Source organism: Tamandua tetradactyla, chromosome 16 (genome assembly GCF_023851605.1).
Source record: "Tamandua tetradactyla isolate mTamTet1 chromosome 16, mTamTet1.pri, whole genome shotgun sequence".
Taxonomy (NCBI): domain Eukaryota; kingdom Metazoa; phylum Chordata; class Mammalia; order Pilosa; family Myrmecophagidae; genus Tamandua; species Tamandua tetradactyla.
The window spans coordinates 21,959,210-21,981,092 of NC_135342.1; the positions used below are offsets into that span (position 1 = coordinate 21,959,210).

The following is a 21,883-nucleotide window of genomic DNA, read 5'->3' on the forward strand; positions in this document are numbered from 1 at the left end:
TAAAATGCCTGAAGGGCTAGTGATGCCTGCCCTGGGCACAAAGAGAACAACCCTGCAAAGCTGCAAAGTCACGGGGATCAAGGTGGAATATCAGGCAGTGGTACCCAGACTGGCTCAGCCACAAAGTAGGAGGCGACAAACTAGAGAAGCAAGAATTTAATATAATGGGAAGGTGGGATGTTTAGGGTATGGGCTCCGGCAGGGGGATACCCTGGCCCTGGTCTTGGGCCAGCAGACGCAGCAGCAGGGAGTGTAAGGCCCGGCAGACGGGCGTGTAGCCCAGGCGGCTCAGATGCAGGTAATCATACATGTCATGGTGGCTTATGGTGCCATCTGAGTGCACAAAACCAGGATCAGCATCCAGGAAGTGGGCTCGTGGGTGGCCAGCCAGTGCCACCCGTACCAGCTCATTCACCTGTCGGTTCTTCTCTCGCAGTGGGTTGGGGTGCTGGCCCCGAGGGAGCAGGCCCTGAGAAGGGGTACACCGAGAGTCACAAGGAGACATCCTATCAGCATCTGGGCACCCTGTTCTCTGTGGCAACTGTTCCCCATCCCCCAACCATGGAGTTCCCAGCTGCAGGGTACAGTAGGGATGGGAAAGTGGGGACCCAGGAGGGTAGTTTCTGATAGCCTGTCCCAGCCTCCAGTCAGCAATAATCTCCTAGGTGCCAGCCTCTTTCCAGGCATCCCTCGTAAAAATGCTGTTATCATGGCGTAGTATGGACCCTCTCCCCCTTTCAGAGGAGAAAAGAGTCCCTGCTCGAGGTAATGGAACAGAGATGCACTCCAGGAAAGCCAGGTAACTTTGAGCTACTTAAGTGAGGGGTTTTTTTTTTTGGTGTTTTTTTGTTGAGTTTTCAGCACCCCCAAAATCTCTCTGGTGGTCCGTTGGGCCAAAGGAATCATTGGTCCCTGAACCTGCTATCAACCACAGCTCCCCGGATGGGTGCAGCAAGCTTCAACATGCCATTTTGCCTGAAAACCCAGCATCATGCAGCTATATCCGAAGGGGTCCCAGCACAATGCCAGTCTTCCTTTCCCGCCTCCCCAGTCTCTCACCAGCACCACGACCCGAGCCTGGGGCTGCCGTTGGTTCACCAGTTGTACAATGGCCTTGATGCCACCAGCCACCTGCTCTGCTGTGTGTCCATGGTTGTTCGTGCCCACCCAAACCACCACAATCTGTGGGAAGACCATAAAGCAGTGGCAAGGGGGCAGGATAAGGGTGCTCTAGGTCCCCACCCAAGCCCCACTCACCTTGGGCCGGATGTGTTCCAGCTCTCCATTCTCCAGCCTCCACAGCACATGCTGTGTGCTATCACCACCAATGCCAAAGTTAAGTGCGTGCAGAGGAGAGAAGAGCTCCCGCCAGATCTGTGGGCAAAAAGTGGTGTGGGCAAGTGGCTGTCATCAGTGTGAATCAGAACCTTTGCCTGTGGGTTAACTCAGTGCCATTATGGGAGACCCTTGCTTTGTGGTAGCAGCCTAGTTAAATCTCTCCTTGAGCAACCCCATTATAGTTGACCATCGCTTTATGGAAACCTATTAGAGTCTCATTTTCACCAGACCCCACAGAGACAAGATTCACTGTGGAAACTCCTTCTGCTTAGCTTTGAATTGAACCACCTGCATTACAGTTAGGAATCTCACTTTGTAGAAAGCCATTATTATGGAACATTGAGTGGAAAGGCACTGCAGTTGCGTTCCACTGTGTGGAGAGCTATTGCGATAGAGTCTCACTTCATGGAAAGCAACTATAGTGGAGCCTAGCTTTGTGGAAATCCATTAGCGCTGTGCACTACTTTAAGCAGACAATAAAAAGCCTCATCTTAGTCAACCTGACAGGAAACCCTCGATTTAAGTTTCACTATAAACAAAGCCAATCTGACAAAGCAGGGCCCCATACTGCTCAGTAGAATGCTACTCCCTACTCTGAGATTCCAGGTGCCCTACACTTCCTGCAGCTAATTCAGGTACCCCATACCACACCTGGCCTGGGCTCTGGGCCAAATGTGTCAGTGAGGGCAGAAGGTCTGGGTGGGGCAGGAGAGGTGGACAGGCCTCACCTCACACTGGTGCATTAGCTGGACCAAGGAGTCCCCAATGAAGACGACTTCAGGTTCCTTATCTTTGCTATCGGCCACGAATCGATGGTGCTGCGAGAACGCAACAGGAGGAGTCAATGGCACGCGCCGGTCCTGGGCCCGGCCTAGCCCGGCCGGGCCCGGCCCGGCCCGCCCCCCTTCCTTAGGCAGCACCATTCCAGTTGCCCTCAGTTTCCCCAATCGTGCAGTGAGAGCGGCTTGAAGTCCCGCCCGGCACTCCTGAGTATCGCAGGGCTGAGTTGCTCACCAGGGACATCCAGCGCCCGTCGCCCTGCACGTCCTGCACGGGAGTGGGCTTACTGGCTGGGTTCCCCTCTCCGCTCATCTTGGCGCCGCAGCTCCTGAAAGGAGGGGCGAGCGAGGTCGGCCAGGGAGCACTCCCGTAGGAGGTGGCTCCGCCACGCCCACTCCACCCTTCCAGACAACAATGAACTGTCCAGATGCCCGCAATACCGCGAAGGACTATGGCCGACCAAGGGCGCCGCTTCCTCTCCAGGAGCGGAAATCTTCACTTGGGAGGAATTGGAGCCTTCTTCCCCCCACCGGCGGTCGCGCAGTGCGCTCGCCCAGCGCTTCCCGCCCGGGACACGCACTCACCCGCAGCGGCGACGGCTCGCGCGCCCTGGCACCAAACGGGGTTTAGAAAGGAGGCGAGACCATCAGCACTTGGAGAGGGGGAGAAGGGAGAAACCATCCCACTGGTGTCACAGGGAGGGGCTATCCACCTGAGAGGCGGTAAATGGGCGGGGAAAATCTAGCGCGTTTCCTCAGGGGAGAAGGAACCATTTGCGCGGTGGGGTGGGGCGGAAGAGACCACCTGTGGTGGTGGGGGTGTCCCATTCACGTGGTCAAGTGAGTGGATGAGTCCATTCTTGGATCCCTGGCTATGAGGTTAGGCTCTCATTTCCTACAGATGAAGAAGCGAGAAGATGTTGAAAAAAAAAAAAGCTCAGTTCTAAGGAGACACTCAAAGGCATCACCAGGGTTTTAGTGAGCCTGTCTGTTCGTGGGTCTCCCCTACTCAAAAATACCAGCTTTTTTTGGCATAAAGTCTAAACTCCATATTTTTGCATTCAAGATACCACAAACCCTATATGGAGAGTAGAAGGAGGTTCAGAAAGAGTAAAGAAATTAGAGAAGCCTGCAGAATCCAGCTCCAACCTGGCACCCTTCCCACCGCTCATTTTACAGATCTTTGGCCTCTTCTCCCCTCCCTAAACCCACCGGCACACCAACAACCTTATTTGGGTCCTTCTGAGCTCTGAAACCCAGGTCCGCATCCAAAGAGTTTCTAGGGTAGTCCCCAGCCCCAAATTAATCTTAGACCTTAGTGTCTTCCCAGATCTTCCAGTTCTCAGGTCCTTTTCCTATAGCCCCACTTCCAAGTGGGCCCTTTCCATCTATTCATTCCTTCTAGGTAGGGGGATGCTAGGGCATAGAGATGAGTATTATTTATTGTGCTTATATTCTGCCTCAATCCACTAGAATATGAGCTCTAAGAAGGTAAGGATTTTGTCTCTGTTTATTGCTGTATTCCCAAATGTTAAATGGGTCAGATCCTGCCCTTGACCCAGTGTATTGGGGGAAACAGAACCAGACACAGCACCGAGAGGGGTCGAGGTTGTGATTGAGAGACGTACCAAGGATTTCTGGGGGAGGTGAAGGACTCTGGGCTGGGGAGGGAATGGGGGGAGGCTTCCTGGAAGAAGTAGTGCCTGAAGTTAAGCTTTGAAAGATACTGCACAAGATGCGCAAGCAGTACAGTTTTTAGGGGACAGGGAAAGAACTGGTATGGCTTGATTCTAAAGTCTGAGGGGACAAACAGGTGTGGATGGATAAGTTGGAGAGGTAGAGGGGCAGTTCCTGAAACAAAGTTTAGTGAGAACCAAAGTTTAAGATACTCATTCATCACCAGTTACTGTTTCAAGTTAGATGTATGGGCTCATTTCATCCTTACTATCATCAACCCCAGTTTACAGATGAAGAAACTGAGGCACAGCTCACATGTGCCAGTTTGGGCATTTGAATATAGGTAGTCTGGCTCCAGAGCCTAGCTCTGAATTATCACACTATACTGACTGTCTAGAATTAGTCTGAACTGGAGCAGAACCCTGGTTGGGCGGGGCCTACGACGACCTTCTCGCATTTGAACGTAGCTTCACCTCGCGCTCCAGAGGAATGCCCACCAGTAGCTGTCTAAACCAATCAGCATTTCAGGAAGGGGCGGGCCTAGTGGACTTCAATAGCCAATTGGTGGATGGAAGGTGGCTAAGGACAAGTAAGAGAGCTCTCTGAAAGGAGGCTGTGAGGGGCGGGGCTATAACGGGCCCTCAGGACCCTGCCACGAGACGCTGGGCCTCGTGCCGCTCTCGAGAGCCGGCGAGTCAAAGGGCATGGGAGGGCCACGCGCATGCGTGGGGTGCGCATGAGGCCTGGCTGAGCACAAGGTGGCGTCGCGGAGCTCGGGTCTCTGCTGGTGGAAAAGAAGCCATTGCGCCCTTCAGCCACGTGGGGTGGGAGAGGGGACGGGGTTCGTTGGGGCAGGAGAAGGTGATGTACCCCTGCCCCGCCCTGCCCCATCAACCGTACCCTTACTCCTTTTGCTCTCCACCCCCCCCCCCCTTACCGTTCCCCTACCTCAACTGCCCTATCCTGCCTGGCGTCTACCCAAGGCCTGTCCTCAAAACCTGGCCCCGGTCCCCGATGGCTTGGATGCTGCCTTTTTTGTCCTCCTGAGGTTTTCGTAATCTCTTCAACCTTCCCTCTGTTCCCTGCCTTTCCCTACCATCTTTCTCCACTTTCTGCATTCTCCTGTACCTTGTCAACCCGTGGATTTCTTCTCTGTCCAAAATCCTTTTCCGGTCCCCCAAATTGCTCTCCTGTCTCATGACTTTTTCTACCTCCCACACCCTTTCCTTGTTTCCCCATATTCCAGTTCCTAAAGACCCTTTCTCCATAACGGCCTTGACCTCTCTATATCCCTATGACTCCGTGATCCCTAAGCCTTTTCCAATCTCATTTCCTTTTCTGTTTCCTGGATTCCTCTCCATTTTCCAGCCCCATGTTCCCCATACTCTTCTGACCTGTCTCCTCTAGCCCTAAACTGCTTATCTTTGCCCAGTAACCCAGGCCCTGCCCCTCTCATTCACTCAGTTCCTGCTCCCTTTCTATCTTTGTCCCACTAAAGAATATCCTGACCTCCCTCTAAACCACCTCCTCTTCTCACTGCTCGCTTTTAGGTCTCTGGCTTACCTGCTTGCTGATGACCACCCTGTCTTTATTCTTCCAGGACGCCATGGACCCTCGAGGGCCAGCCCCCCAGCCTTTCCAAAGGCCTGAGAAACCTGGTCGTGTCCGCCGCCGGAAGACCAGGCGGGAGCGTAATGAAGCCCTGGTGGGCAGGCGCCGGCCAACAGCCCGTCACGATCCTCCCATAGCCTGTCGAGATCCGGCTGTGGCCCTTCGAGATTCTCTGGTCCCTGCTGCCCACAAACTTGTGGTCATAACCCAGGGCCGGCTGAGCCGGGAGCACCGAGGTCTGTTCAACCACGAGGTGAAATCCTTGGATGTAGCCCGGCTGCTTAGCAGTAGAGCCCTGGAGTCAAGCACCCCTCTACTCCCCATCAGGCCCTCCCCAGGCCCAGGTAGCATCCAAGAACCACAGTCAAGGGGCAAGGAGAACCAAGTGCCTGGAGGTTCAGGCCCAGGCCCTCCCAGCCCCCCAGAGCTCCCTAGCTTGGAACAGCTGCTGGGGGAGCTGCAGTGCCAGCTGACGCTGCCACAGGCCTTCCCCAGGAGGAACCTTGTGCAAGAGGCCAGAGAGACCATCATGGGCACCTTACAGGTCAGCCATGGCTGTGTGCCCGACCTCACTCTGATGCTCCGGGGCTGCCAGCCGTCCCTGCTAGGTGAGCCCTCCTCCTGCCTCCCTGCCCTCCCCTACCTCTTGTCTGCTCTTACTCACATGTCCCCCATGTTTCATCTCTCTGTGCCAGGGATCAATCCCAGGGACCCTGAGAGACGAAGGATGACCCCCTCCTGGACCAACAGCCCTGAGCAGGCCCCAGGGGAGGGGCTGCAGAGGAGGCATCAGGGGGCACAGGAGCTCACCTTCAGCATTCCTCACACTTCCAGCACTCCCACTGTGCACAGGGTGAGCCTGGAACCACCAAGGGGCCCTCGGCCACCCCCCTTGCCATCATTGCCTTCATCTGGGGCAGCCTGGGGCCCCCCAACAACCTTTGACCTGTTGAAAAGCATCTGGCTAGTAGCCACACCGCCCCCTACCAGGCCCTGGGGGGTCGGCTCACAGCAGCCACTGCCTCAGCCACCATCATCCTTGTTGCCACGAATGTCGACTCTGGACTGGAGCCCCACCCCACCTGCTCCACTACCTAGCCTGTCCTGGGTGGTAGCCCAGAGCAGCCCTGAGGCCTGGTCCTTTCCACCCATGAGGCTGTACTGAGAGGACCAAGGTTAGGACTAGGGGAGGAAATCCCACATTCTTAACCATTTCAATAAAGTATTTTCTTCATGGCCTCCTTGCTTTTCAGTGAGTGAGTGGTTGGCAAGGGACAAGCAGCCAGGAAAGGAGCTTTCCTCAACTTTGTTTTCTAGGTCCAAGATGGAAGGGAAGATGCTGTCTTCCTGGGAAGATGCTGTCTACCTGGGCCTGGGGAGGGCCTGATGGGGAGTAGAAGGGTGCTTGACCCCAGGGCTCTACTGCTAAGCAGCCGGGCTGTGTCCAAGGATTTCACTTCGTGGTTGAACAGACCTCAGTGCTCCTGGCTCAGCCGGCCGTGGGTTATGACCACATTTGTCGGGTTCCTAAGGCCTGCCTGGCCAGCAGGATGGGGAATCCGGGGATTCAGTCAGTACACACACACACACACACACACACACACACACTCTGAGGGCAGCAGGGTGAAGAAAGTTGGAGCTTCAGTCAGTTCATACACTCGCGGAGGCCACTGAAGTGTGATGCTGGGACCGCAGAGTGAGTCAGACCGAGGCCCTTCCCTCATGAGGCTCTTAATCTAGTGGTGGACATAGACAGCTCCAGTTCCAGCGGTTGCATCTGGGAGGGAGGGAGGTGCAGGGGCTGTGGGAATCTGAGGATGGAGTGGTGGTGACAGTATGCACGGGCCTGGAAGAGGATGAATGGGGCGTGTGGGCCCATATCATTCAGTCCATATCCTTAGGCCATGCCAGGACCTACAGTGAGTCACATCTGGGTCTTGCCCTTGAGGGTCTCCTGGTCTGGTGGGGCTTGGGGAACCAGATGTGTGCAAGAACAGGGCAGGAATAGCAATGGGGCAAACCCACAGGCTGAATCTGGCCCACAGGCTTTTTTCTTTGGCCCCTGATATATTTTAAAGTTTTGAATCAACTGTCTACTGTTATAAATAAGAGTTTGCTTTTTAAAAAATTGCATTTCTGGCTTCTCTCTCAAAAAAAAAAAAATCTGGCAGCAGACCTACATGTCCACATGGCAACAACTGGCCCAAGCCAAGTGGCAGAGGCCCCTTTTTTTATGGGCTTTAGGCTATCTGATAAGAATGTTTCACTCAGGTTTCCTGCTTGGCCTCTTGGTTTAGAAAGTTTGTTTTTTTTTTTAATCGTATTTTAAGCAGCAACAAATTTTCTGCAAGTAGAGGGGGAGGGATGAAGCTAGAGATGTTTGCTGGAGTCTGATCAGGAAAATCAAGCTGAGCAGCTTGAACTCTATAAAGCCTTTCCAGTGCCCTATTGCTCACTGGGGCACTGCAGGGTCAGAGCTGAGAGGCTTCCTTGGTACCGTCATGGAGGGACAGGACCAGGACATCACAGGGTTGAGTGACTTGGCCGAGGTCAGATGGTGAGAATGTGTCAGCTGTGCGATTTGAACCCAGGCAACTTATCTCCAAGTCCATGCTCCAGGGCTTCTCACATCAGCACTTCTGTCACATGGCAACCCAGTTTCACACCCTGGTAAGCGGTGACAGGATGGGGTCAGGCAGTGTGCTGTGGTAGTTGTGACAGAGGGCTGTCAACTCTCTGTGCTGTATGACAGGAACAACTAGCTTGCCCTCTCTGTGTGTCTGCGTTCATCTGGCAGGGCATGAGATCAGGAAGTGGGCAGCCCAGGGGTGGGCCCAAGCTGCGGGGGAGGGAGGGCACTTGTCTGGAGGTGGGGGTGAGCAGTGAAAGAGCGGCTTGGGGGCTAAATTGAGGGACAGAGCTAGGATTTGGTTGGGCAGTCCTGGAGATGGCCATCAGGAGGAGGCCTGGCTGGGGAGGATAGAAGTTGAGTTTTGGACAGGGGAAGCCAGAGGCACAGCGCGACTCCCGTTGGGACGCGATGGCAGAGGCTGGGGAGAGAGAAGTGGCCTGGCCGGGCAGTGCTGGAGGAGGGGGCAGGGAGCGCGGCGCCCAGCGGCCCCTTTAATCGGGGGCGCGCGCAGGCTGGCCCGCGCGCTCTCGCCGCCGTCACCGGGCCGGAGCTAGAGCCCGAGCCGAGCCCGGGCCCGGGCCGGAGCGGGTAGAATGGAGCCCCCGTGCGCGCCCGCGCTGCGCCTCCTGCTGCCGCCGCTTCTGCTCCTGCTGCTGCCGCTGCCCCTCCGCGCCCGGGCCAAGTACGTGCGGGGCAACCTCAGCTCCAAGGAGGTGAGCGCGCAAGGTCCTCCCCCCCGCTGCCGCTGGGCCCCCCCGGGGGACTGGAGGAATGGGAGGAGAGAGGGAGCCGCCCCGCCCCCTGCGGCCCCTACCCCCTGACCCTGGGAACGGCGGGGGCTGGGGCCGGGGGCGAAGGGTGGGGCTGGGCCAGGGTTGGGTTCTGCAGGGGGCCGTGGGGTCGAGGCGCAACTCCGGGGTTAGAGAAGGGACGTAGAGGTCAGAGCAGGGCGGGACGGGTCAGGAGTGTCGGAGTTGGGGTTGGGGTGGGGGTGGGGCCACCGAGGTGGTGCTGAAGGGACAGCACTTTTCACTGAGCTGTGCCCTGAGTTCCTCAGACTCCTGCTCAGAACCCGGAGGGGGGCAGTTTGGAAGTTCCCAGAGGGGCATGGTCTCAGGGACCACTGTGGGGGCCTGATCGTGTGTGAATAACCAGGGAGATGCGGGTTGGGTGGTGGCTTGGGCAGAAGGTGACTGGTATCTGGTCTCCAGGGTCTTTCTCAGGGCGCCTAGGAAAAAGGAGGTGGAGTTTGAGGGGAGGAGAGGAAACTTGAGGAGGGGAGGTTTGACAGAGAAAGTCAGGGCCAGGAATCCTGGACCCAAGGGGAATAGATCAAGGAAGGATTTGGGAGATGATTTGGTGTCCGTGTCCTACTTGGAGACCAGGTGTCTGACAGTAGGGGAGAAAAGTTGGGTGGAGGAGAGTTCTCGAAGGACTCAGAAGGGAGTCTGCCTGGGCCTCTTCCAGGACTGGGTATTCCTGACAAGATTTTGCTTTCTCTCGGATTATGGCCGACTGGACTTTCGTTTCCGCTACCCTGAGGTGAGTCTCCCCTACCACCCTCTACAGTGAGGCTGGAACCTCCCTTGGCCTCTTAAAGGTGAGGGCTACCCCAGCCACCCCTCTCTCCCAAACACCTAAATCTCTGTGTCTGCAGGCCAAATGCTGTCAGAACATCCTCCTCTATTTTGATGATCCATCTCAGTGGCCAGCTGTGTATAAGGCAGGAGACAAGGTGAGGGCTCTGAGGAGCAGTGGGGGTGGCAGGAGGTTACAGTTAGCCAGGTGTAACCCTGTCCCTCCCTCCCCAGGACTGCCTGGCCAAGGAGTCAGTGATCAGGCCTGAGAACAACCAGGTCATCAACCTCACCACCCAGTATGCCTGGTCAGGCTGTCAGGTGTGAGCCCAGCTGGAAGGTGTGGGCAGGTGCTGCAGGTCGAAGGCCTGGGGGATGGCAAGGTCAGGTTCCAGCCTTCTCATCCCACTGCAGGTAGTATCAGATGAGGCAACCCACTACCTGAGCTGCTCCAGTGGTCGCAGCTTCCGCTCGGTGCGTGAAAGGTGGTGGTACATTGCGCTCAGCAAGTGTGGGGTAAGGGGCTGGGGCGCTGCCCCGGCTTTCTCCTCTTGGCCTTCCTGCCCACTCCCGACCAGGCCAGCGTCCCCTTCCACCCCCACCCCCCCCTGCTTAGGCCTCCACCCTCCCCACAGGGAGATGGGCTGCAGCTGGAGTACGAAATGGTCCTGACCAATGGCAAGTCTTTCTGGACACGGCACTTCTCTGCCGATGAGTTCGGTGAGCATGTGGGGGACCCAGAAGCTGGGTTCTTAGAAGGAACCCAAAACTGGGTGCCTGCTGAGGGACCACCCCTCCCCCCCACCGAACGAAGCATGTCCTTCTTCAAATCTGCAGGGATCCTGGAGACAGATGTGACTTTTTTGCTCATCTTCATCCTCATTTTCTTCCTCTCCTGCTACTTTGGATGTGAGTCCAGCACACAGTGGGGTGGGAGCTGTTTAGGAATGAAGGTTGTGAGTCCAGCACATGGTGAGGGGCAGGGCTGGGGGACACCAGCTGCTTCCTCTTCTGGACTATGAACTCCCTTTCACTCCCTCCTTCCCAGATTTGCTGAAAGCTCGGCAGTTGCTCCACACCACTTACAAAATGTTCATGGCAGCAGCAGGAGTGGAGGGTGAGGCTTACAATGTCCCAGCTTTTGAGCTCTCTGAGAGGAGGGGCTGGAGGCCCAGATAGCTGGCTTGAGAGAGGAGGGGCAGGGGTCCTGGATTCCTGAGGATTGAGGGCGGAAGAGGCTGGGGGCTTGGACTCCTGGACCCAGGGGGAGGAGGAAGAAGCTGGAGACCCAAACTCCAGGGTCTCCCAAGAGATCACTAGGAGTAAAAGAGCCTAGAGCCCTAATGGAGGTGCAGGAAGGGTTTTGGCCATTTAGTGCCAGGGGACAGTGATGCCCCAGAGCTGATTCCTGTCTTTTCCTCTCTCTGCCCACCCTCCCCCTAGTCCTGAGCCTCCTGTTTTTCTGCATCTACTGGGGCCAGTATGCTACCGATGGCATTGGCAACGAGAGTCTGAAGATCCTGGGTGAGAGTGAAGTGGGGGCAGGGAGGACAGAGCCTGAGTGCTGGGTTTGGTCTCCTCTCTGAGCCCCTCTCTGAGCCCATTTCTCCTCCCTTCTCCCAGCCAAGCTGCTCTTCTCCTCCAGCTTCCTCATCTTCCTGCTGATGCTCATTCTTCTGGGGAAGGGATTCACGGTGACACGGTGCCCGGGCTGCGGTGGGCGGGAGGGCTCGGGGGCTGGGGAACCGGCTGGGGTGGCGGGGGCCGGGGTATGGCTGCCCCTCCCTCCCCGACGGCCCCCACCCGCTGTGTCCCCTCATCTCATGGCCTGCCGCCAGGGGCCGCATCAGCCACTCAGGCTCCGTGAAGCTGTCGGTCTACATGACACTGTACACCCTCACCCACGTGGTGCTGCTCATCTACGAGGCTGAAGTGAGTCCTGCCCCGCATCCCCCCTGCCCCCTGCCCCCGTTCCTCAGAGCTCTTGGGATCCCCTGACCCGACTGCTAGCCCTTCCCCACACGGCACTCTTTCTGGCTCTCTCTCCCCAACTCTGCGATTTTCTGCCTTGCCATCTGTCTCTCTAAGTGTGTTTCTCCTCTCTTCATCTCCCGGTCGCTTTCTTCCACCTCCCTCTGTCTCTCCTTGTCTGTCACATTCATGTAAATGTCTGTGCAGATGTGGATTCCACTTTGGAGCTCTCCCACTTCCTTGCTGGCTGACTTTGGGTCAAGACCCTGATCTTGAGCCTCTTCCGTTTAGCCTGAGAGACTCTTCTTACCACAGGGGGGCTCCTCTAAGGTTCTATTAATCCTTGTATGGCTTTGGCAATGGGCTTTCTCTTAGCCTCAGTTTCCTGAGGTTGAAAGGGGGCGATGTATTAAGACCCACCTCACAGAGTTGATGTTAATGAAAAAAGCTCATGCATGGTAGGTGTTGAGCCCTGCATTGCACACATGGTAACTGATTACTGATGTCCCCTTCTCCCATCTTTTGCACCCTCTCTCTACACTTCTATATGCTGCTATCTCCATCCCTCCCTCAACCTGCAGCTTCTGTCCTGACTCAGGGGTGCCTAGGAGCAGGTTTGGGGGAGGCCAGGGCTGTGACGCCCCCTCTCCCATGGGTCCAGTTCTTTGACCCAGGCCAGGTACTGTACACATACGAGTCACCGGCAGGCTACGGGCTCATCGGGCTGCAGGTGGTGGCCTACGTGTGGTTCTGCTATGCTGTGCTCGTCTCCTTGCGCCACTTCCCCGAGAAGCAGCCCTTTTACGTGCCTTTCTTTGCTGCCTACACCCTCTGGTGAGATGTGGTGTCCCAGACTCCCCAGAAATGGCTGTTCCCTTCTCACTGAGGCAGATGGGCCATTTACTCCCTTTGTGACCTTGAAAACACTACTTCCCCTTTTTGTGCCTCAGTTTGCTTACCCCTAAAATGAGATTCTCAACTGCAAAGGTTATTTTGAGCTTGCAGGAGGGGGAATGCATGAATACTTAGTACCCGGCACTTAGTAACAGTTCACTTAGAGCTAGTTGTAATTATCACTTAGCATAACATAGCAATAAAGTAGGTAGATTCATAAACCACACTGCCTGCATTCAGATCTCAGTTGTAAATCCTGGAACGTCAGGCAAATAGTCATTTAATTTTTCTCTACCTCCATTTCCTCACCTGTATAATGGGGGTGGAAACTTGCTCTGCAGAGTCATTGTGAGAGTAAAATGAGGCTATAGAAACAGGCCTGACATGCAGTGTCCTCAATTATTATTGTCGCATGTCAGTTGATTCCTCGAACATCTACTGATTTTCTCTCAGGCGCCAGGCTTTGGAGTGGAGTGGAAACAAATAAATCCAACTGAGTTCTTGCCCTAAGCCAGCAGGATTCCTGGCCTCTTTAACCTCTGGCTTCTGAAGGTCATACTCACCACCCCTCCAGTTCCGGATCTCCTGGGTCCTGTGTATGCACATGGCAGGGGAGGTGGGGCCCTGGGGTGGGTGAAGGGCAGTGGCAGTGTGTCTCTACCGATATAATACCTTCCCCTCAGGTTCTTTGCGGTTCCCGTCATGGCCCTGATCGCCAACTTTGGGATCCCCAAGTGGGCCCGGGAGAAGATTGTCAATGGCATCCAGCTAGGGATCCACTTGTATGCCCACGGCGTGTTCCTGGTGAGGATGGCATCTGGGTGGGGTGGCAAACCCATGGGTGGAGGATACAAGAGGCTCCCACCCCTGTTCTGCCTGAACCTCTTGTTCTGAGCTCTTAAATCATTCTATTCCCGCCCTCCCTTTAGTCATTCCACAGATACTTATTCCCTTCTGCATCCCCCCTGCTTTCCTCAAGCCCACTGATCGCTGGTCTCTACGCCACACTTCCCCTCACATTTTCCCATCTCTGGCCCTCCATCACAGGCCATTGTTCAGGAGGAAGTAGTTTGGGTGAGACAGACTGGGCCTCCAGGAGACCTAGGTCTGAGTGGTGTAATTCAGACCTAGGAGTCGGGAGGGTGGCAGCACCAAACCCATTCTTTTTATTCTTTAAGCTACAAATCTAAATATATTTATTATATAAGTGATTATCATATTGAGAAATTAAAAGGAAGCACCAAAGGCTAAACTTTCAATAAGACAGTTTTTCTAGGATTTATTAACCCAATATAATTTATTGGATTTATTGGGATTTATTATTATTTATTAATAAATAATAATATTTATTATTATTTTCTAGGATTTATTGACCCAATAAGACAGTTTTTCTAGGATTTATTGACCCAATATAATTTTTTTTTCACACCCATTCTTTACCCTGGTTCACATCCATCTGGCTTTCTTGTTAACAGTTCTCACTCTCATTCATTCATTGATTCAGCATTTACTGGATACCCATCTCAAACTAGACTCTGTTTCATGCTAGAAGCACCTGTTTGTATTTACCCATGTTCCCTGGTTTAATCCTTAAAGCAGCCCTTAGGAGAGAGTGGTTAATGTCTCTGTACCTACTGTGCAGAGAGGGGAGGTCGCCTGCGAGGGCTCTATGGTCTTTGGTGGGACAGGACTTTATATCCCCTCCTTCTTCAGACCACAAGTTCTTGAACAAGGGGGAGGCAGGCAGAGAAATAGGCATCCCTGAGGGCCCCAACTCCTGCGCCCAGGGTCTGCAATGTGTTCTGTGTAGGGAATGTACTCAGACATCAAGGGAGGAGGCCGGGAACCTCCTTCTTCTTCCCCAGATTCTAACTTAGGTACAGACACATCCACCTTCCCTGTGATGGTTAGAAAGGGACAGAAAGAGGAGAAACGCTGAGAAGCCACCATGTACCTGGCTCTGCTCTGGCATTTTTCATTCCCACCTTCTCCTCATCTTTCCAAGTAGGCACTACAGTCCCTTTTCCCTAATGAGGCTCAGGGTGTTTAATCAACGGGCCCCAGATCCCATACTCAGCAAGATGTGCAGCCAGGAGATGGGCACAGGCTCACAACACCAAACACAGCACTCTTACTTCTGTATTTCACCTTCAGCCAGTTTCCTTCCTAAAAATGCTCATGTTAGCTCAGCACAACTCCACCTCTGGCATCCCACTGCTCATGAGTTTCAACTCCTTGTTTGTTTATTCAGCACAACCTTAGAGGGCTGTGCTAGGCTTCTGGGGTGCAGTGATGGAGTCACACACAGTCCTTGCCCTTGTGGCTTCCCAGACTAATTGAGGAGACATCCCTATGTTCAACCGATATTTATTGGGGGCTTACTATGTGCCAGGCACTGTTCTAGAAGGGACTGAGGATTCAGCAGGAAACAGAACAGTCAAGTTCCTGCCCTCATGTAGCTAACATTCTAGAATCCTTCAGTTGCTGTCCAACTGAACTTTCAGCATTTATGGAAATATTCTTGAGCTCTTGAAATTTGTCTAGTCTGACAGAGAAACAGAAACTTTCGATTAGTATTAATTTACATTTAAATAGCTGCATGAGGCCGCTAGCTGTCACATCAGTCAGTGGAGGATAAACTGATGCTTTTATCAATCAGTGATAACCCAGAGTGATTGGGCTGTGCTGGAGAATCATCTCCAGAGTAATAGGAGTTGTGATGGGGAGAGAGGTCAGAGCACAGGGCATTGTGAGTCCAGAGGAGGAGCCTAATCCAGTCTGAAGGATGTTGGGAGAGATGTAAGGGGGTGTCAGATGGAGGGTAATTCTTAGGACCCCACGTTGATGGAGACAGTCTGGGACCTGGACAGTGCTGCTCCAACCTGTGGCCTGGTCTTGCCCCAGATCATGACACGCCCTTCCGCGGCCAACAAGAATTTCCCGTATCACGTGCGCACGTCGCAGATCGCCTCAGCTGGGCCCCCAGGCCCGGGAGGGAACCAGTCGGCGGCCAAATCCTTCCCACAGCACGTCTATGGGAACGTGACGTTCATCAGCGACTCGGTGCCCAACTTCACGGAGCTCTTCTCCATCCCCCCGCCCGCATCCTCCGTAAGCCCCGCGCCCCCGGCGCCCGAGGAGCTGCTGGCGCCGCCCCTGGAGTACCTGACCCCGCTCCCGGCCCCGCCGCCGCCCCCCGCGCCCGGGCGCCTGAGCCCGCCCCCAGCCTTTCGCACGCCCCGTGTCCCAACGCCGCGCCGCGACCGTCCCCTGGCGCCCGCGCCCACCCTTCCCGACTGGGTCCTGGCGCTGTTGCGCACACCCCCGCCGACGCCACGTGCCGTGCCCCCGCCGCCCGCCTTCCGCGGCTCTCCCCGTGCCCCCAGGCCGCCGCCGGAGTTCGCCCGGCGCGCCCCGACGCCGCCCCTTGAGTACCTGGCCCCGCTGCCCAGGCGCCCAGCCTCCCACGCCTTCCCCGACTGACACGTGCTCCCGCCCCTGGGGTGGAGGGGTCCTTCGGGGGAGGGGGACGGGCCTTCGGGGCCGCATCTGCCCCCCGAGGGTCCCGGCTGGCCGGCCTCTGACCCTGACCCCCCTACCAGGCCGGGAAGCAGGTGGAGGAGACGGCGGTGGCGGCGGCGGTGGCCCCGAGGGGCCGCGTGGTGACCATGGCCGACCTGGGCGCGGCCTCCCCGCCCTCTCCCGCCCGGTTCCCCAAGGCGGCCAACCCGGGCTGGGATGGCCCGACGCCGCCCTACCAGCCGCTCGTGCCCCAGATGGCGGCGCCGCACACCGGCTTCACCGAATACTTCAGCATGCACACGGCCGGGGGCACCGCTCCCCCGGTCTAAGCACCCCTGTCCGCCCCTGCCCCATGGGCCACGCGCCGGGTTCCGGCCGGGCGCCCCCTTCGCCCCCCGTCCCCGTCCCCGTCCTGGGCCTTCCCGACCCGACCCCACCCTGCGTGCCCAGGTGGGGGTGCGCTGCGCCCCGCCCCGCCCCACAACACTTGTGCCAAACAGTCCCGCGGGAGCCGCTCTCCCCGTCCCCTCCCTCAGCCCCTGCCCCGAGCGGCGCCGGATTCTGGGCTCCCGCTGTTCCGCGACCTCCGGCCCCCCGTCCCCCTCCGAGACCTCTGACCCCATCGGACCCCGGACTCCCACGACGACCGACCGCCGGGACCCTGCTTGCGACTCTCCAGGACTCCGCGACCCCGAGCTGCTGCTCCCGGGGTATATTGAAGTTGGTCTGGACTCTGACAGCCCTCCTGCGGATCTCTGTGACTTCGACCCGTGCTCTGTTTGCCACGACCCTATCACTACCCTGGGGGACTTCTGTCAGGTCCCAGGCAGAAAGACTTTTTCCCCCTCATGCCAAAAATAAAGAGGATTCGTTGAATTTTTATGCAAAAGGGTGGCCTCTTTTACATATTTATTGTGCTGAGAGGTGGGACCAAGCAAGAGCCGTTCAAGACCAGACCTCAATATGTCCATCTGTGAAATACCATCCTGCAACCCAAAGTAGGTACCAGCCTGCATAATGTGGCTTTTATGTTGACCCAGAACCTGGCAGCACTGAAGACAGAAATCACTCAACAGAGCACTCTTACTGCACCTCCCTTTATTTATTTTTAACATTTTTTTCAATTGTGAAATATACATACAAAAAAGCAATAAATTTCCAAGTACATTTTAACAAGTGTAGAACAGATTTTAAAGTTTGGTATAGATTACAGTCCCACGATTTTTTTTTGCTTTTTCTTGTAGCTGCTCCAAGACACTGGAGACCAACAGAAATATCAATATAATGATTCAGCAGTCATACTCATTTGTTAAATCCTACTTTTTCTGTTATACCCTTCCTTCTCTTTAAATAACATATATACATAAAAGCAATAAATTTCAAAGTACATCACAACATTTAGTTGTAGAACAGATTTCAGAATTTGGTATGGTTTATAATTCCACAATTTTAGATTTTTATTTCTAGCTGCTCTGAGGTGCTGAAGGCTAAAAGATACATCAGTATAATGATTCAGCACTCATTTGTTAAACCCTACCTTCTCTATATAACTCCATCATCATCTTTGATCTTTCCCCCACACTTTAGGAGTATTTAGGCTGTGCCCATTCTAACTTTTTCATGTTGGAAGTTGCTGTCGATAATATGGTTTGGGGGATGGAACTAGTTGATGTCCTGGAAGGACTAGCCCCTCTGCATTTCAGGAATTATCTGGTCCAGGGACCCATCGCAGGGTGTAGGTTTTGGAAAGTTACCCTAGTGCATGGAAACTTTGTAGAGTCTTATATAATACTCTAGGTATTTTTTTTTTTTCCACGGGCAGGCACCAGAAACGAACTGGGGTGTCCAGCATGGCAGGCAAGAACTCTGCCACTGAGCCTCCACGGCTTGCCCTATTCTTTAGGATTGGCTGGACCGCCTTTTATTTTTATCTTCTCTTCCCCAGTCAGAGGTAGATGCGCCCTCCAGTGGCAGATGCTCTGCTGGGGAACCCGCGCCTGGAATTTGACTATGATTTTGGCACTGCGCATGTACAATTCTCCCTCTTTTCAGGCCGAGCTGGTCATTGCTGCGCATGCGGGCGGAAACAAATGGGCGGGGAAGTTGCCGGAAGTCTTCCTTCCCGGAGGGGTGGGGTTGGCCGCTCCGCAGTCCTCCCAGGGCCGCTCTGACCTGCCACCCCACGGCATCTCGCCTCTTCTCTGTCCGTCTTCCCTTCGCGGCCGCTCAGCCCCAGCTACCTCGCCCTCCCAGCGGGTCTTCCCAAGGCCGCTCTGTCCCGAACGTCCCCTCGTCTCTCTGATCTGGTCCATCCGGCTCCGTGAGGGGAGGCGCGGGTGGGTGAGCGAGCAAGTGAGGAAGCGCGTCTATGGGGTTTGGGCCCGAGCCCCCGAAGACGGGCTCCGCCCCCGACACCCACTCGTGCCCCGCCTTCGACTGGAGGGGTCTATCCGGGACCATCCGAGCCTGGCCTATCCTGGCCGGTACCCTTCTTCCCGGCCCCTTCTATGGAGGACCCCGTCGGGCTATAAAGCCCTTCGTCCCCTGGGGACCCAGCCTTGTATAAGGGCCATTTTGGCCTTCAGGGTTTTGTGCTGTAGCTGCTGGACATCGTTTATGGAGGCTTTGCTTGCTTATGGGGGCCCGTGTCTATACGGGGCTCCCATGGACGTTAGGAGTTAGCCCCATGGGTCCATAGGGCCCGCCCCTCGGCTGCCAGAGCCTGTAGACAGCACCCTTTCCCTCCTCGGGACTGCGTCTCCTGGACCTCTGGCCTACAAGGGTATGCTTGATACGTCAAACATCAAGCACTGTAGGGGCACATCCCTGGAGAAGGGTTCTCTCCGGGTCTTTAGGGCTACCCTGCTTTAAGGGTACACGGGGGAGGTGGTGATGGCCCTGGGCCCGGCTCTGGCCACAGCCCTGGCCCTGGCCTTGGCAGTGCTGGGGCCGTTGTCCTCCAAAGTCTGGGCAGGAGACTGCAAGGGGCAGCGGCAGGTGCTGCGGGAGGCGCCAGGCTTCGTGACAGATGGTGCAGGCAACTACAGCGTCAATGGCAACTGCGAGTGGCTCATCGAGGGTGAGTGGGGCCGCGTGGGTCACTCACTCATCCCGTAATTCCCTCATGCACGCACCACCCATTCATCGCATACTTAGAGTGGGTTCTGGGCCGTGTCTTTTGCTCTGAAACGCTGAACACCAACGGTTACAGCCAACCTGAATCCAGCTCTGGAAGGCTTGGAAGTCTAGTAGAGGAGACAGAGACAGAGGCAGACCCAGGTGCATGGTTACAAATTCAGGAGCATCACTGAGGGTTATTTTGAGGGATAGGTGAGAACTGAGGCTCTGAGTTCAAACACGTGATTTTGAATTTGGCCTCTACTACTTATTACCTTTGTGGTTTTGGGCAAGTGGCTTCTTTCCTTTGAGTTTCAGTCTCTCTCTTGCCTTGCCCCCAAGCAGGAATAATAATGGTACCCACTTTGTGGACTTGTTGGGATTAAATGAGAGCAGGAATTTAACATGTCTAGTGCCTGGCCCATAGTAAATGCTCAGTAAATATTATTAGGATTATTATTGTTATTTTCAAAGTACTGCAATAAAAACAACTTTTCAGCCATTCATATGCCAGACATCATATTTGCTGCTGAGCCCTACAAGAGACCAGGACAACCCTAGCAATTCCTGATGCCTTGGGTCTTGGAGTCAGTGGACAGCGGTAGCCCAATGTAGTCAGGATTGTGATGGAGGAAGCCCCAGGGCCTGTGGGAGGCCAGAGAGGATACCTCATGTAGGAGGGAGATGGGGAGCAGAAAGGGCTTCCTGACAAGAAGATGTCTAAGCTAAGGCCTAAAGGATCAATAGGAACCATCCAGGCAAAGGAAGAGGAAGAGCATTTTGGGAAGTGGGAACAGCCTGCGCAAAGACCCTGAATGCAGAGACCCTGACAAGTTTGATCTACCCAGGAAAAGGCTGGATTTTGTTTTGTTAATGGCTGTCACCCCAGGACCTAACACATCCCTTAGCATCTCTTTCTTATTTATTTATTTATGTTTTCTATCACTTAACTATTCACTGATTGGTACTCTGTGCCCAACCCTGTGCTGGCTAGTGGGAGAGAAAAACCAGTTCCCAGGGGATGGAGAAGCCTAGAGAAGGCATCTTTTTTTTTTTAGAGAAGGCATCTTGCTTAGCTTGGATATATCTGAGCTGAAATCAGAAGCATGTGTAGGAGGGAGCAGAAGGGCATTCCAGGCAAAAAGATTAGCAACGCAAAGGCCTGGAAGCAAGGGAGTGTGATGCTTTTGAGGAACTAGAAATGCAGTGTGCTGAAACACAGAACAAAAGAGGACAGTGAGCCAGAGCTGGAGTTGTTGGGAGCTGCCAGAGGGTGTAAGACCTTGTGATTTTAATCTGTATCCTGAGGTCAACAGGGAGCCATGGAAGAAGTCCAAAGGCAGTGGCTGGAGAAATTCAGGAAGGCCTCACAGAGCAGCAGATATAGGAGCTGCCCTCCAAGTAGAGGTAGGAATTCCCCAGATAGAGAGGCTACAGCAAAGGCCAGAGGTGCAACAGGACCTGGATCATGCAGGGCCTCCCTTGGCAAGCTGTGGAGCTTGGTCTCTATCTGGGGGCACTGGGAAACCATGGAAGGGTTGTGAGCAGGGGAGGGACGTGATCTATGTTTTGGAAGCTCTCTAGCTGTTGTATGGGATGTGGATGAGGGTGTGTTTTCCGGGGGATCAGCATGTCTAACTGTCCTCAGTTTAGGAACCATTTCTGCCAGGTAAGGAATGAGAACCATATGGGAAGTATGTTGAGAAAGAGGTACTGGAGCAGGGTTCTGAAGCATGTATAAGAGTTTACTGGATGGGAAATGGGAACAACCTCTGTGAAGACAAGAACGGGAATGGTGTGTCTTGGGATCCATGTCTAGGTTTGTTTGGTGTGACTGGACTGTTGGCTGGGAGATAAGGAGGAAGACTGAAGCAGGGAAAGAAGGGCATTGAAGGTCATGTTGAACAGTTTGGCCTTTCTCTTGGAGTTGATGAGGCACAAAAGGATTTTGAGCAGGAGTGGGCAACCTCCGAGGCCGAGGTGGAGGTGGACTAGAGACTTGGTGTGAGGACCTCACAGGAGAGGATGAGTTCTGAACGGGGGCAGGTGGCAGGGGTCAAGGGGGTGGAAGGAGGGGACAGTGCAGAGAGGTGTTTGTGAATTTTCACCACTGAGACTTGGAGACAAACTAACTGGATATTGGGATGAGGGAGTAGTCCAGTAGACCTCCAGACATCCCTTGATCTCCTATCCTCCCCAAAGCCTGTCACCTTTAAAAACCAACTTGTTCTCCCATCTGTTAAAAAATAAACAACCCCAGAGGATTGTGGAAAGATGGTGGGGTAGGAAGTTTGAGGAATCAGTCCTTCCACCAAAACCACTGTTGAACTTTTATTTTGAAACTCTGGAGTCTAGGGAAACACTGTGTAGAGGAGGAACTGGTAAACTGTGGTAAATATCGGTGAATTTTACCCTGTCTGCAGGGACGACCATCCCCACCTCTCCATTTGTATGGCAGCCTGGGCTGCTGGTGCAGCTTGGGGGTGCCAGGGTGGGCTATAAGGACCTAGTCCTCCAAAATCCAGGGATGTATGGTTTTATCACTGATCAAAGATTTTAATCAGCTACTTCAGATAACTAAGGGCTGACTCTTAAGGTGGCCATTGTTCAATCCCTCTCAGGCATAAGTGGTAGAGCAGACTTTAAGAAGCAGTACCTATTTTTGTCTCTCTTTTCTCTTTCTGTTCCCCTTTTGGGAGCAAAAACAGTTTGGAAAAGTCACAAATTGATGGCTCCAGCCCTCAACAACAACAACAAAACCTAGC

The 21,883-nt window shown here is 54.5% G+C and overlaps 4 protein-coding genes across 10 annotated transcripts in view; 3 read left to right on the plus strand and 1 right to left on the minus strand.

The window, feature by feature from the left end:
* Positions 1 to 141: 141 nt before the first annotated feature.
* On the minus strand, positions 142 to 2,847 carry PAFAH1B3 (platelet activating factor acetylhydrolase 1b catalytic subunit 3). Of its 3 annotated transcripts, none has more exons than XM_077131717.1 (6): positions 2,703 to 2,840; positions 2,353 to 2,446; positions 2,067 to 2,156; positions 1,258 to 1,374; positions 1,060 to 1,182; positions 142 to 469 (listed from the first exon to the last, which is right to left on the minus strand). In XM_077131717.1, the coding sequence occupies exons 2-6, from the start codon at positions 2,428 to 2,430 to the stop codon at positions 182 to 184; spliced, it is 696 nt and encodes a 231-aa protein (XP_076987832.1). In that variant the 5' UTR covers positions 2,431 to 2,446; positions 2,703 to 2,840; the 3' UTR covers positions 142 to 181. The 3 variants fall into 3 exon arrangements, with proteins under 3 accessions (XP_076987832.1, XP_076987833.1, XP_076987834.1); XM_077131718.1 differs by lacking the exon at positions 2,703 to 2,840 and adding an exon at positions 2,559 to 2,684; XM_077131719.1 differs by lacking the exon at positions 1,060 to 1,182 and having other exon boundaries at positions 2,703 to 2,847.
* A 1,610-nt stretch (positions 2,848 to 4,457) lies between these two features.
* Positions 4,458 to 6,650, plus strand: PRR19 (proline rich 19). 3 transcript variants are annotated; one of them, XM_077131714.1, is made up of 3 exons: positions 4,458 to 4,655; positions 5,395 to 6,013; positions 6,101 to 6,650. In XM_077131714.1, exons 2-3 carry the CDS (start codon positions 5,401 to 5,403, stop codon positions 6,568 to 6,570), a joined length of 1,083 nt encoding a protein of 360 aa, XP_076987829.1. In that variant the 5' UTR covers positions 4,458 to 4,655; positions 5,395 to 5,400; the 3' UTR covers positions 6,571 to 6,650. The 3 variants fall into 3 exon arrangements, with proteins under 3 accessions (XP_076987829.1, XP_076987831.1, XP_076987830.1); XM_077131716.1 differs by having other exon boundaries at positions 4,458 to 4,618; XM_077131715.1 differs by lacking the exon at positions 4,458 to 4,655 and adding an exon at positions 4,725 to 4,842.
* Positions 6,651 to 8,582: 1,932 nt separating this feature from the next.
* TMEM145 (transmembrane protein 145) lies at positions 8,583 to 16,741 on the plus strand. Of its 2 annotated transcripts, none has more exons than XM_077133613.1 (15): positions 8,583 to 8,750; positions 9,505 to 9,579; positions 9,695 to 9,772; positions 9,849 to 9,935; positions 10,029 to 10,088; positions 10,250 to 10,334; positions 10,452 to 10,523; positions 10,663 to 10,731; positions 11,058 to 11,138; positions 11,238 to 11,316; positions 11,453 to 11,546; positions 12,247 to 12,419; positions 13,163 to 13,283; positions 15,384 to 15,590; positions 16,538 to 16,741. In XM_077133613.1, the coding sequence occupies exons 1-15, from the start codon at positions 8,631 to 8,633 to the stop codon at positions 16,616 to 16,618; spliced, it is 1,482 nt and encodes a 493-aa protein (XP_076989728.1). In that variant the 5' UTR covers positions 8,583 to 8,630; the 3' UTR covers positions 16,619 to 16,741. The 2 variants fall into 2 exon arrangements, with proteins under 2 accessions (XP_076989728.1, XP_076989727.1); XM_077133612.1 differs by lacking the exon at positions 16,538 to 16,741 and adding an exon at positions 16,082 to 16,420 and having other exon boundaries at positions 10,029 to 10,130.
* Positions 16,742 to 18,117: 1,376 nt separating this feature from the next.
* Positions 18,118 to 21,883, plus strand: part of MEGF8 (multiple EGF like domains 8) — a 93,200-nt gene continuing 89,434 nt past the window's right edge. The window contains exon 1 of one of the 2 annotated variants that reach the window (XM_077131720.1): positions 18,118 to 19,080. In XM_077131720.1, coding sequence (XP_076987835.1) covers positions 18,894 to 19,080 — 187 coding nt within the window. In that variant the 5' untranslated portion in view covers positions 18,118 to 18,893. The other variant, XM_077131721.1, reaches the window with a different exon arrangement.